This window comes from Triticum dicoccoides, chromosome 2B (assembly GCF_002162155.2).
Source record: "Triticum dicoccoides isolate Atlit2015 ecotype Zavitan chromosome 2B, WEW_v2.0, whole genome shotgun sequence".
Classification (NCBI taxonomy): domain Eukaryota; kingdom Viridiplantae; phylum Streptophyta; class Magnoliopsida; order Poales; family Poaceae; genus Triticum; species Triticum dicoccoides.
This window is the reverse complement of record NC_041383.1, coordinates 769,172,555-769,186,132: the sequence shown is the minus strand read 5'-3', so window position 1 is coordinate 769,186,132 and position 13,578 is coordinate 769,172,555. Positions and strand designations below refer to the sequence as shown.

General features: G+C 46.8%; 2 protein-coding genes across 3 annotated transcripts; both read right to left on the bottom strand.

Annotated features, from left to right (window-relative positions):
* Positions 1–2,289: 2,289 nt before the first annotated feature.
* LOC119366169 (prothymosin alpha-B-like) lies at positions 2,290–5,450 on the bottom strand. Of its 2 annotated transcripts, XM_037631862.1 has the most exons (3): positions 5,025–5,450; positions 4,292–4,399; positions 2,290–2,990 (listed from the first exon to the last, which is right to left on the bottom strand). In XM_037631862.1, exons 2-3 carry the CDS (start codon positions 4,373–4,375, stop codon positions 2,553–2,555), a joined length of 522 nt encoding a protein of 173 aa, XP_037487759.1. In that variant the 5' UTR covers positions 4,376–4,399; positions 5,025–5,450; the 3' UTR covers positions 2,290–2,552. The 2 variants fall into 2 exon arrangements, with proteins under 2 accessions (XP_037487759.1, XP_037487760.1); XM_037631863.1 differs by lacking the exons at positions 4,292–4,399; positions 5,025–5,450 and adding an exon at positions 3,481–3,631.
* A 5,545-nt stretch (positions 5,451–10,995) lies between these two features.
* Positions 10,996–12,894, bottom strand: LOC119366168 (UBP1-associated protein 2B-like). The gene is made up of 2 exons (XM_037631861.1): positions 11,274–12,894; positions 10,996–11,133 (listed from the first exon to the last, which is right to left on the bottom strand). The coding sequence occupies exon 1, from the start codon at positions 12,810–12,812 to the stop codon at positions 11,283–11,285; it is 1,530 nt and encodes a 509-aa protein (XP_037487758.1). The 5' UTR covers positions 12,813–12,894; the 3' UTR covers positions 10,996–11,133; positions 11,274–11,282.
* Positions 12,895–13,578: the final 684 nt, after the last annotated feature.

Genomic DNA, 13,578 nt, shown 5'->3' with positions numbered 1-13,578 from the left:
CTACTCCCGGTGGGAGTAGGGCTCCTCCTTGGCGCTCCCTCCTTGGCCGGCCGCCCCCTCCCCCTTGGCTCCTTTATATACGGGAGTAGGGGGCACCTCCAGGAACACAAGTTGATCTTCGTGATCGTTCCTTAGCCGTGTGCGGTGCCCCCATCCACCATATTCCACCTCGATAATATCGTAGCGGTGCTTAGGCGAAGCCCTGCGTCGATAGAACATCAAGATCGTCACCACGCCGTCGTGCTGACGGAACTCTCCCTCGACACTCGACTGGATCGGAGTTCGAGGGACGTCATCGAGCTGAACGTGTGCTAGAACTCGGAGGTGCCGTAGTTTCGGTGCTTGATCGGTCGGGCTGTGAAGACGTACGACTACATCAACCGCGTTGTCATAACGCTTTCGCTTTCGGTCTACGAGGGTACGTAGACAATACTCTCCCCTCTCGTTGCTATGCATCACCATGATCCTTGCACGTGCGTAGGAATTTTTTGAAATTACTATATTCCCCAACAGTAACATGTGGCATGCTTTAGATACAAGTGAGTTGGAGTATGACTGTATGAGAGTACCAAATTGCCTCATTTGTAATTCTAAATGCATCTCTCCTATTTAAAAAGAACTAAGGCTCTGTAGTCCCTCCTATTTTGTTCAATCTTACCTACGTTTTCTCTCTCACCTCCTCTCCCTGATTGATTTTTCCTCTCCCATATCTGATTTTCCATCGGTTTTCTTGACAGACGCCTCAACTGCCCCACATCTTATGTACTTACCAAATAAACTTTTGTCTTCTGTGATAATCATATTTATTTTGCATAATCAAATTAATATGGCAGATAAATCATGGGTTAACCTATTTATGCCCGTTGCAATGCATGGACAAATTTGTTTTTAGTGTAAATTTACATAAGTTAATCAAACTCATACGGAAGAAGACCTTGGACAACTGGATATCTTGTGACCAAGAAACAATGAGCCACAAATTTAAGAGCACACACATTTATTTGGACTTGTAGACACATAAGTTTAAAGCTTGTCAACAAACCAGATAAATACACGATAATGCATCATAGTATCGGAATTCAACATACAAGTTCACTGATCTTTAATGTTTGTAATTTGAACTAATTTGTTATATCTAAATATAAGCCACTCTCAACTTTTTTTTGCGAAAAATGAACCAAATATATTTTAAAGGTTCATAAGACGTACAAAGCATCCCAAACATAACAATAATTACATCAAGGACTTTGCACCACCTAGAGCAAGCCACCGACGCACCGTTTCGTTGTTCCCCTATAGGAGTCGGCTTAATCTTGTCGATAACAGCCGGGAAGTCTTAGTGCACGTGTACCTAAGGACCTGCACCTCATAGCCGCAGTCATCACATTGAACCATTGAATCAATCCAAAGCGCCTGACGCAAAATCTGGTCATCGCACACGAACGACGAGAAAACCTAATCTCGGCGACCCAAGGAGACGACGAAAATCTAGGTCGTAGCTCCGTTGATTCCGTCTCGATGGACGAACTCGAGGTGAATCAGAGCCCAAAAGACTACGCTCAAAGATGAAACATCGCCATCCACCCAAATAGCGCCCCTACGAGAAAAAACCTAACCTAAACTACTAGCCGGAGCCAGAGCACCGGGATCCTCTCCCGCCACCCGTCACCTAACCTAAACTATTAGCGGGGGATCCTTTTCCTGCCATCGGCCGCTCCATGGGTTCCTTGACGAAACTTGGAGAGGATGATTGCCTTAGCAATCGCAACCGCGGAAGGGAAAAACAAACCTAACAGGGACGTAGCGATTTCTTTTTGATATGAGCTTACTTCTCTGAGGCTGTGTTCGGTTGAGAGGGATTTGGCAGGGATTGAAGTGGATTTAATCCTCTACAAGTCAAAACCTCCCCAAATCCCCTTCAATCCTCTTGTGGAGGGGTGTAACCGAACAAGGCCTGAAGGGTGGCATCAGTGGCACCTTCCTAGAGCACGCTTATGGGTGTGACATCTGAGCCATGCCGCTTGGACAGTGTGCAAAGACCAAGGGAGATGTTCTCTTTATTTTCTTTTGTACAAAGATGTTCTGTTTAATTATCTAGAAAATACTACACTAACAAGCCATATATCTAGACATTGCCGTAATTATCTAGTCGTCATCATCAGCAGAATTATGCAGAAACCAGACAGCACCCACGATAAATCCAGGAGCTATCAACAATGTGATTTGGCCTTATTTAAGGAGCTACCAACACAATGTGTTCTGAACAAGATTGCACGGAACACGATGCCGGAAGGAGATAAAAAGAGTTGACTGACATATTCAAATCTTGAGGCTTTCGCCACTCAGGTACAATTATGTTAGCGAAACATCTGTTCGATCAACTCCACAGAAGCAAAGCAACGGTGACAACAAAGTTCCCTCTAATCGCTCCTACAAGCCCACACATTGTGATCGTGTGGGGGCATTTTTAACTCTAAGGAAAGTTTCCAGAACACAGTGAAGGACAGGCACATCTCGTCGCATGGTGACTAAAGCAGCCGCGTCGAAGGGCTTCACTTCTTCCTCTTCTTCGGGGGCTGGAGCGAGTCCTCATCGTCCTCCTCCTCATCATCGTCATCATCCTCCTCTTCTACTCCATCTCCATCGTCTTCAGCAGCGACATCATCGTCATCATCGTCGTCGTCCTCATTGTCATCGTCGTTGTCGTCGTCATCATCATCGTCGTCACCTCCTCCACCCTCCTGCTCCTCTTGTTCTTCCTCATCATCCTCGCCATTCTCCTCACCCTCGCCTATTTGTTTCTTCTTGGCGTCACTGGCCTTGGGGTTGTCATACTCCTCTCCTTCCGAGATTTCCTCTTCGCCCTCCGCGAAGTCACCATCCTCATCCCCGTCATCATCTTCGCCGTCTTCATCACCAGCATCAGTAGGGGCAGATTCATCGCCCCTCTTTCCACCCATCTTGAAGTCTGGCATACCACAAATAATGCCCTGTACAACGATCAGGCAAACATAGTTAAGTCACAGTACCAACATCCAGACCAAAGCTTGAAACAAAACTGAAAAACCCCACAAGCACAACACAGGAACAGCAAAAGCTAGTCAATAACAAGGGGCATGGTAGCAGATCATTGGTTGTTCTTAATGGAAGGTAAACTCAGCATCTCATATTAGTGAGCAAGAAGAGCATAGCCCAATAAACAACAACCCTGTTTGCTATCCTAGAATTGGCTGCTGTGTACTGTTTGTTAGACCTCAGCACTTTAGCAGGAAAGGAGCAGATCAGCCGAAGCTTCAGGCTAGTGTAGCCTGATCTCACCCCTCAGTTCCTCACTTATAAAGAGGCTGAACAACCTCAGTTTCATTATTTACACATATAACTCAGCCAGTTTACCTTCAACCCATATATCTTCTGAATCTATTTCAGAGTGTCACAAAGATCTACCTCCATAACCACAAGCAAGTCCACGCAGTTCCATACCTTGTATGCTACTCTCCTCTGGACCATGTTGTGGCTGGGAGCACAGAAATGACAAAACCATGTGGTGCTCACTTGCAGCGAAGCCCCTTGGCTTTGTGGACAAACATGGACAGTGGAGAGGAGAAAGCGACCCTATCACAAATATCTCTAGTCAGAGGACCCCCCACCGCAAATAATTACAGAAAAGTCCCCTGTGTCGCTCTCAATGGCGAGCAGACACAGACAGGTGGGGCCACGGGAGCGACAGCTCTCGCGTCAAAGACAGCCTGTCTCAGGCTTAAGAAAGTGATTAACCGTAGCATAATACCGTCACTTGACTTGACCTAAGCACCTGCTAGACCTGCTGCTTACAGGTTAAGCTACGAAGTTTTTTCTTCTCAGAGAGAGAGAGAGAGAGCGCATCTCTGAAGGCATATTCGCGTGGCCTGTGGGGAGCGAATATTCGGGCCCGAGTGGCAAGGAGCTGTAATAAAGAAGCAAGCAAGGAGCGGGCTGACGCAGGGCCCACCACCGCGGAACTGAAGCCCACGACCGAAAACCGCAGCCTAGAGCGCACCACACGGTTCCGCATCCGGAAAAGTCCAAACCATATCTCACTCTCACAACGGTACAAAAGCAGCAGCATGAATGAAACGGCCGTGGTATTTTTTTCTTTCATCTTTTTTATTATAAAAAAAAATGCGCGCATGCTGCTCGAGGGTAGAAAAAGAACATCAAAGTAACCCGCACGAAAATAGTAGTAGTATAACGACAAAGAAAAAGGGAAAAGAGAGACGTGATTTTTGTAGCAGAGATTTCGTCTGGGTTTTACCTCGGTGCCTGTGCCCGCGTTGCCGGTGAGCGGGTCGGCGAGGCCGCCGTCGTCGGCGCCGGCGGGGTGCATGGCGGTGTCCATCCGATCCGGGCGCGGCTGCGGGGGCTGAACACAACACGTGGGCAGGAAGAGAAATCAGCACGTCAGTCGGTCAGAGATAAGGTTTTTACTTTTACCGTTAGAAGAGGCAGCAGCAGCACACAAGCAGCAGCAGGGAACCTTAAAACCTCCGCCCGCAACATTTTACTTTCCCAACAAGGTTTGGGCCGGCAGAAAAAAACGATTCTTCGCAGAGATTTTGTTTGTTGCACCTAATTCTAGCAAAAACCCACCCTATCCTCCTCCGCTACTGGCAGGCCAGAGAACAGAGGCGAAAACACATCTTTTCTTCTGAACAGATGCTTACCACTCCTAGCTACTAGCTCACAGAAGTGCCAGGCAAAAAGATAAGAGAGAAAACGAGTATGCAGAAAACGAGAGTGTTCCTCTCAGCGAGTGAGAAAATCTGTGCTGGAGCCTGAAGGTTTCAGGCTCTGCAGGTGCACACAAACAAACTCATAGCACAATTTGCCGTGGTCTGTCAGAGCAGAGCCTAGAACAGGTGCCAAAAAAATCTGTTTTAACAGCTAGGGTTAATTAACAGGAGGAACAAGAGACGTATGATTATTCTTCACACTAGCAGGAGTAAAAAGCAGTTGAGATGCGTTAATAAAGAAGAGAGGTTAGTTACCTTGTTGTTCTGAGGAGGCAGAGGCTACAATAGGCCACAGATCTGGAGGTGTGGAGGGTATATGAGCGCTCTCAACGGGCAGAACCGGCTACTGGCTATGCCGACTCCATGGGAGGAAGGAGAGAAAGAGGATGCTGGAGAGAGAAAGAGGATAGAGGAGCGGGCAGCAGGGCAGGTGGGCAGTGATGTGTGCGCGGAGGGCAGGCGCGTAAATTCTCCGCAAACCCGAGGGGCGAAGAGAGATTTTGTGCCGCTGGTTTGTAGAAGGACCCGGTGCATGGCAGGAAATCCGTTCGAGAGAGAGGCGGAAGGGAAGGGATAATCATCATCGTCGGATCAAACGGCCAGCGTGAGGCCAGGCCAGATCCCCACCGAGAGCGCCGGTCGTCCGTCCTCGCCCGCCCGTTGGGAGCGGAGCGGGCCCCGGAAGTCATACACATGGCCCGGCTGGCTGGGAGGAGCGCGTCATCGGCGGATTGCGCGTGACGTGTCCCCCCCGCGTCCTCGCACCCGCATGGAGTGGTGGGAGCTCTTGAAAAGAAAATGCTTGCTGGAAAAGAGCATTCAAGGCTAGCGGTTTGTGGTAGGTGAGGACGCGGCCGTGACGGATCGGGCAGAGGAGAAATATCTGTGTAACGTCAGGTCGGATCAGGTGGGGTGGGAGCCCATCCCGTTTCTTCACGTAACACGGCATGCTTAACGGCGTCCTTGGTGAGAGCAAACTGGTCTAGGCCAAGAGAAAAAACACGGATGCAGATTATTTGGCAGCACCAGGAAAGTACCATGCCGCTTCCCGTTAAAAACAAAGGCACCAGGTCACTTTGCGAGCTGGATGCTTGTGGGGGGATGGCAAGTCGGGGAATAGGATTCCTAACTTCGGCAAGGCAGAAGAAACTTTGGATATCAGCTGATAAACACGCTCGAGTCCGCGCCATTAAAAGAAAGGCTCTATAGGTTGCCTGACCCACCGACCGCTCTGTGTGCAACCCTAAAATCACGCTCTCCATAACCAAGACCTCAATCTACCACTTCTCTCAAAATCTACCCCCAAACAGCGTATCCACTCAAGCGTTGCGCGACAAGATCCCACAGCAAGCATGGTATTTCAAATTGACAAAGGCATCATTCCCAACACCCCTGAACACAAGCTTTACAAAACTGTTCACACTAAACCTAAATAAACGAAAAAAAAAAGACACAAAAGCACAAGCGACGGATACATTTAAAGCAGAATTACCACCACTACTTCAAAAGGATAAGAGAGGCAAGGCAACTACAGTAAGAATATGGGCAAGCAGAAATGCGTTTATATAGCCAATAAATTTTGTTGCTTGCGACTTTCATCACTTCAAGGCTCAAAATGCCTGCAATTCATATCATCGTCTACATCCTGATTTGTCCAATGACATTACTACTCCCCCTAATCCAAATTAATTGACATCCTTCACAAATTTATATTCTAGTGCAGGAAAACGTTCAGACATTAAATTTATCTGTTGGCAGAACCATAGAAGTACCCATGAGATACTTGCCAGAACCAAACAGATACAGCATAGTGATTCCAAAACCGTAGTAATTTAATACCTGGGCAATGTATACTTCAGTTGCTAATTCTACCAGAGTTTTTCCCAGTTCGGTGAGATGCAGAGCTCTTTCTCAAATACTCAAAAAATACTCCCTCCGTCCGCAAATACTTGTCATCAAAATGGATAAAAGGAGATGTATCTAGAACTAATATATGTCTAGATACATCTCCTTTTATTCATTTTGATGACAAGTATTTCCGGACGGAGGGAGTACCACAGTATTGGAGAAACGCCTGTTTATGAAACTGCTGTATCACTAGATGCCAAATGCGCCAGTATTTAGCCAAACGTAGCGTAAAGCATTGTCAAAACACTCTGGCAGACCATCAAGAGAACAGGAAAAGAATCTAACACTTCATCCATCGGAAAGAGTCTAACAAAGATTTTTCAAGGCATAGTTTCCAACCACCCACAACAGAAGCTTTAAACACAGTAAGAGTGCAACCATAACGGTGTGAAAAGCAGAAAAAAAAAGACGCCAATGCAGCATAGCCACGCAAGGGACTAACTCTTCCACACTAAACCTAAACGAAAAGACTCAAAAGCATAGTGATGGTAGCTACTTGAAAAGGATAAGTGAAACAAGGCAACCAAGATTATGGGCAAGAAGAAACATGTTTATATAACTGACAAAAGTTTGTAGTATGCATCCTGATTTTGTAAATAATATTACTAATTTGTTAGACTAGCGTGGTTTTCACATGCAAATTGACCAAGCCTGAACATTCAGACATTTATATGTTGGTAGAACCACAGAAATATTCATAAGATACTTGCCAGAACCAAACAAATACACGCTATCAAGGGCTCAAAGCATAAGCATTGGCAAAATACTCCGGCAGACCATCAACAGAACAGAAAAAGAATCTACTCTTCCTCCACTGGAAAGAAGAAAATTAACTAACTAATGAAAGACAGGTAGTAGCTCACTGCTGATTCCATAACTGGCCCGCTCTAAGCATGTTTATTGAACTTTAACACCAACGCAGCCATGGTATGATAATATTCTTTATTCGAATCTAATTAACTATTTCTGGATCCACGTATCAATGGACTTAACATCAGACATATTTATTAAATTGCCTTTTGCCTCAGTAGACAGCAGATGAACATTGACCTACAGCAACTTCAGCTACAGCATGTACTCCCTCCGTAAACAAATATAAGAGCGTTTAGATCACTACTTTAGTGATCTAAACGCTCTAATATTTGTTTACGGAGGGATTACGATTTAGTAACAGACGACAACAAGCTGAATAGCCATCAGAGAGAATGCTGGATATATTGGATTGGAAGGGAATGATTTTTATCATTTTTCTAGAGCCCAAATTGTTCAACCAAAACCGTTATACAAAGCCAACATAACCCGACATTGTTTACCAGTTGATTTCCGGTGATGTTTGGACTGCTTGGTTAAAATCAAGACCATCAGCAAGAACATGGAGGAAAAACAAGCCTAAACTTGGATTGGAAGGGTATGATGTTATCATTTTTCAAGAGCCCAAATTGCTCAATCAACCCATTATACAAAGACAACAAAACCCGACATTTTTTACTGACTTCTGGTGATGTTTGGACTGCTTGGTTAAAATCAAGATCACCAGCAAGAACATGGAAGCAAAACAAGCATAAACTTGTATTGGACAGAATTTATTATTTTTCTAGAGGCCAAATTGTTCAATTAAACCAGCTATACAAAGCCAACAATGTTTACCAGTAAACTTCTGGTGATGTTTGGACTAAGATCATCAGCAAGAACATGGAGGCAAAACGAGTCTAAACTTGGATTCAAAGGAAATGATTTATATTATTTTTCTAGAAGCCAAATTGTTCAATCAAACCAGCTATACAAAGCCAACAAAACCCGACAATGTTGACCAGTAAACTTCTGGTGATGTTTGGACTAAGATCATCAGCAAGAACATGGAGGCAAAACGAGTCTAAACTTGGATTGGAAGGAAATGATTTATATTATTTTTCTGGAGCCCAAATTGTTCAACCAAACCAGCTATACAAAACCAACAAAACCCTTCATTGTTTACCACTAGACTTCTGGTGATGTTTGGACTAAAAGATCATCAGCAAGAACATGGAGGCAAAACAAGTCTAAACTTGGATTGGAAGGAAATTATCTATATCATTTTTCTAGAGCCCAAATTGTTCAACCAAACCACCTATAGAAAGCCAACAAAACCCTTCATTGTTTACCAGTAGACTTCTGGTGATGTTTGTGGACTGACTTTGTTAAAATCAAGAACACGGAAGCAAAACAAATGATCAAATCATTGCAAATCAAATAAGTATCAATTGCCATTATAGAATAGTCATCTATTTTGCTACTTGTTTGTTGTTGGCTGATCAGCATATGTAACACAAGCAAATTAACATCATTAGAAATTTGATTTGATTAGTGTATTACAACAAAAAGAAATGCCTACCCAGGCAACTAATTATGAAAGGCCAAGGCATGAATTGTTTCGCAAAGAGACTGACCAAACATGAGTTCTGAGTGCTACACTTTGATCTTCTATAATGACGTTGAAGACACTTAGTTTGCACAGAACATGCCTTGAAGAGGTCATGTTTCTGATGAATTATGATCAGTTGAGAAACTGAACACGACCAGTTGGCCATTAGGTGTGCGGGTGGATGTGCGCCGAGCCCACGACCCGTGATCATGCCTGGGTGCCTTGTGGTTGTCTCTCCTTCATTATAAAGACACAGCGGCTAACCCCTATTAGTCTAGTTATTACTATCAATGAACGAGCGCTGCTATGTGAACGACAATACTGCTGCCGATTTACAGCCGACACGCTGCAGCCACCACAAGATGCATTTGGCCAGCACCCGTACCCTGTTCAATTCAGTGGTGTGTGCATATCAGCCAGAAAACGTCGTGCGCATGGCAGTTTCATTAATGAATTATGATCAGTTGATCACCAGCCTTAAATGCACCCCACTATCTCAAGATGGCATATAATGTGAAGGTGAGGCGCCCTCCAAACGTATTTCTTATCTTATGATTAAAGTGAACAGTGCCTACTTTAAGCAGCAACTTCCAAGGAGAATAAAACTCCCTATAATTGAAGATTTAAAGGCCACAACTGTCAAACTCGGCGTCAAGCGAGAAATTACCAGGAAATAAATGCAAAAGAGATGATTATCCTCCAAATCGCACTGCAATGCAACTAGAATGGTATGATAAAATTCTAGATTCCAATCCACTCCTACTTAACTATTTCCGGATCCGCCTATTTCTTGCCTAAACATTAGACATATTTAAACTATGTCACTGTTGTCATAACAAAAATGGATAAAATGGACAACTGAGCAACATTGAACAACAGCAACTTCAGCTATAGCATCCAGGATTTTGCTACATACACAACAACAAGATGAATAACATGCGGAGAATATGATGGATATCAGATAATTCTCTACTTGGATTTGAACGCAATGATTTTTATCATTTTTGTATAGCCCAAATTGTTAATCAAACCCACTATACAAACACAACATAAGACGACAGTGTCTACCAGTACATTACGGACTGCTTAGTTAAAATCAAGACCACCAGCAAGAACAGGGAGGTGAAAAGAAGATCAAGTCATTTCAAACAAATATCAATATACCATTACCGAATAATTACTCAATTTGGAACCTACTTATGAAAAGCCAAGGCATAACTGGTTGCGCAATGAGAATGAACAAACATGAGTTCAAGATACTTTGTAAAGAACATGCCTCGAAGAGGTCATGTTATGAATTATTACGATCAGTTGAGAAACTGCTCGTCGAGTTGGCTATAGGTGTTGTGCATGGGCGAGCACCAAGCCTGCCACCCGTGTCCAAGCCCTGTGCTTTGCAGTGGGCCTCATGGTTGTCTCCCCTTAACTATAAAGCCACCGCCGCTAAGCCCTATTGGTCTAATTTCTTTTAATAAATTATGATCAGTTGATTACCACCCTTAAATGCACACCGCTGATTTGAGATTGTATATAATGCCACGCGCTTCAAACCTAATTCTCATGGCTAAAGTAAAACAGTGGCCACTTTAAGAAGCAACTTCCAAGAGAATAAAGCTCCCTGTAACTGCAGATTTAAAGTCCACAGCTGTCAAACTCAACCTCAAGTCAGAAATTACCAGGATGGATGCAAAAGATATGAATATCCCATTCCTCCAAATCCCACAGCAACTGCAACCAGAATGAGATCAAGTTCCCAGAAACCATTCGACATTATCATTAAGACCAGACGACAACCCAAGTAGCCAAATACAGATACTTCAGTACATGAAACCAACTACAGAACTATAAGGTACATGATGAAGTTGCAACTGGAAAACTACATAGTCAGCGATAGAAACAACATAAACACTTCAAGAAAGTTCCTTCTGCAAATACTGCCCAAAGCATCTGACAGTAAAAGTCAACAGCCCTTCTGCAATACTTCGGCACCACACAGGCTCAAAATCCATCCGAATGCAAAACCACACGAACGAACCACGACCAGCAGATGCCAAACTAAAACATAGGGAGAATCAATCAGAAATCTATAGAGCAAAATCACCAACTCAGAAAGAATGCATAGAGATTGAAAGAACTCAAGTCAATAGTAGTGAGTGTGGCATTGGAATAGAAGAGGCTGTGAGTTGTTGATATACCTAGTGCTGTCAATAGCCACCCTGAAAACCAGTGCCACCAATCTGGGTGTTGGACACTTGGCCCTGCCCAGCAGATCCAGCCTGATAACCAGCAGCAGCACCAGTGGCCGCTGCAGCAGTGCCCGTTTGGGAAGCTGCTTGGCCGACCTGAAACCCAGCAGAAGTGGGGAACCCAGGTGTCCCCTGAAAACCAGGAGGCCCTCCTTGATATGCTGCAGCTCCCTGAAGACCTGCTGCATTTGGAAAATTGACACCAGCAGCCCCAAACCCTTGTGTCCCAAAGCCCTGAGCTCCAAAACCAGGAATGCCAGCTTGCCCCCCGGCGCCCAATGCAGCAGCAGCAAAAGCTGGATTTAGCGATGCAAGCATGGCTGGGTTCTGCATCGCAGCTGCCATCATGGCCAGCATTGCAGTGTTGGGCTGCGCAAACGCTTGCTGCTGTGCACCCATCCCCAGCAAGGCAGCTTGCTGGGCGAACCCCATGTCATGAACAGCAGCGGCACCATATGCTGATGGATCATATGGATTAATGGCGGCAATAGAGGGCACAGTCATTTGTGTAGAAGCAGCGGTGGCATTGGCATTGTTAGCACTGGAGTTCGACCCGGATGAGCCCTTTGCCCTCCCATCTATGGCCTTCTGCACATTGAGCATCTTGCCATCAAAATTCCTCATAGGCTCCTCCAGGGCGCGGCGAGCACTGTCCACAGACTTGTAAACAAACAGCGCAAACCCCTTCGGCTTGCCGGTGCTCTTGTCAAAGCCCAGCGGCCCCTCTTCAATCTCACCAAACTGCGAGAAGTACTCATAGAGGCGATTTACATCAACATCAGCGTGCACGTTGCCAACAAAGATCTTGCGCTGCATGTTGTCAGGCAGCGAGGAGGAGGAAGCGGGGGCGCTGTTGTTGGCGGCACCCGAGCCGGCGTTGGCGTTGGAGCTAGGGTTCTGGGAGTGGGAGGCCGGGGGAGCGGGGCCCGAGGCGGCGAGGTGGCAGAAGGCGAGGCGGCCGCCGATTTCGAGCTGGGGGCGGCGGAGGGCGCGGAGCGCCGAGGTGCGGGACTGGTAGAGGACGAAGCCGTAGCCCTTGGACTTGCCGGACTGCTTGTCCGTGATGACGCGGCAGTCCTCGAGCTCGCCGAAGCGGGAGAAGGCGGAGCGGAGGTCCTCGACCCCGGCGCCCCAGCCGAGGCCGTGCACGAAGAGCTTCCTGCTGGCGGGGTCGGACTCGGCCGCGCGGCGCACGGCCGCCATGGTGGCGGGGCTGGCCTCGGCGGCCGCGCGGAGCAGCGCGACGAGCTGCTCCCGGGAGAGCGGCTCGAGCAGCTTGGTGACGTCCTCCTCCTCGTAGTCGTAGGCGAGGTCCTCCTCCACCAGGGCGGCGGCGGCGGCGGCGTCCGCGGCCGGCTCCGGGGGGTCGTCGGTGATGGGGTAGTAGATGGTCCCGACGCGGGGCTTCTGCTCGGGCTTCTCGTGGTGGGCGGCGGGGTCGGCGGCGGCCGCCGCCGCCGGATCCGCCTTCCGCTTCTTCGGCGCCATGGGGGCGGGGCGGGGCGGGGAGGGGGGAGGCGAGCTAGGGTTTTAGGCGCAGGTGCGGGGCGGAGGCGGAGGCGCAGATTGGGATTTCCAGACACGCTGTCACGGGCGAGCCGAGGGGATTGGGGTTGGACTAATAACGTGTGGGACACCGGCGGCAGGCCGGCGGTGGCCGCATGCGGCCCATGAAAACCTGGGCCGGTTTGTAGGGGGCCTTCTGGCTTCGGCCCAGGTCATGACGGCCATGGAGAGCCCATTCATTTATCTGTTTGGATGCCATCATTGTGATGGAGGGACTGAATTGAGTGACAATGGCAAAAGGATGCACTGGGCTTGAATTTACGCATCAAAAAGATGCAACGGGCTTCGATTCTAGTTGTGTTGTTTGGTTTTGAGATGTACTTGCTAGTTGGTGGAATCAAGTATGTCTCAAAAAAAAAATTGGTGGAATCAAGTCAGCTGGCCCATTCAAATTCCCGTTATTGGGCTTGGGAGGAAAATAGCATGCTCCCTCTTTTTTTTCTGGTTTGTTAAGCTAAGCAAAAGTCCGGAGTCCCAGTTTATTAGGCACTAAGATCATGTCGCAATTATTTTATGTCGTTGTACTTCTCCGCCACCTTAAATGTGCTTGTGTAATCTTAATTAACTTTCTTCTTTTATTACACATGCATGTGTGGTCTGTTGGGCGTTAGGGGGAGGAGAGAGCGTGCACGTGAGAGAAATCAGGAAGGGGGTACATCTCGCACGTGTTGTCCAAATTTACGTGCAA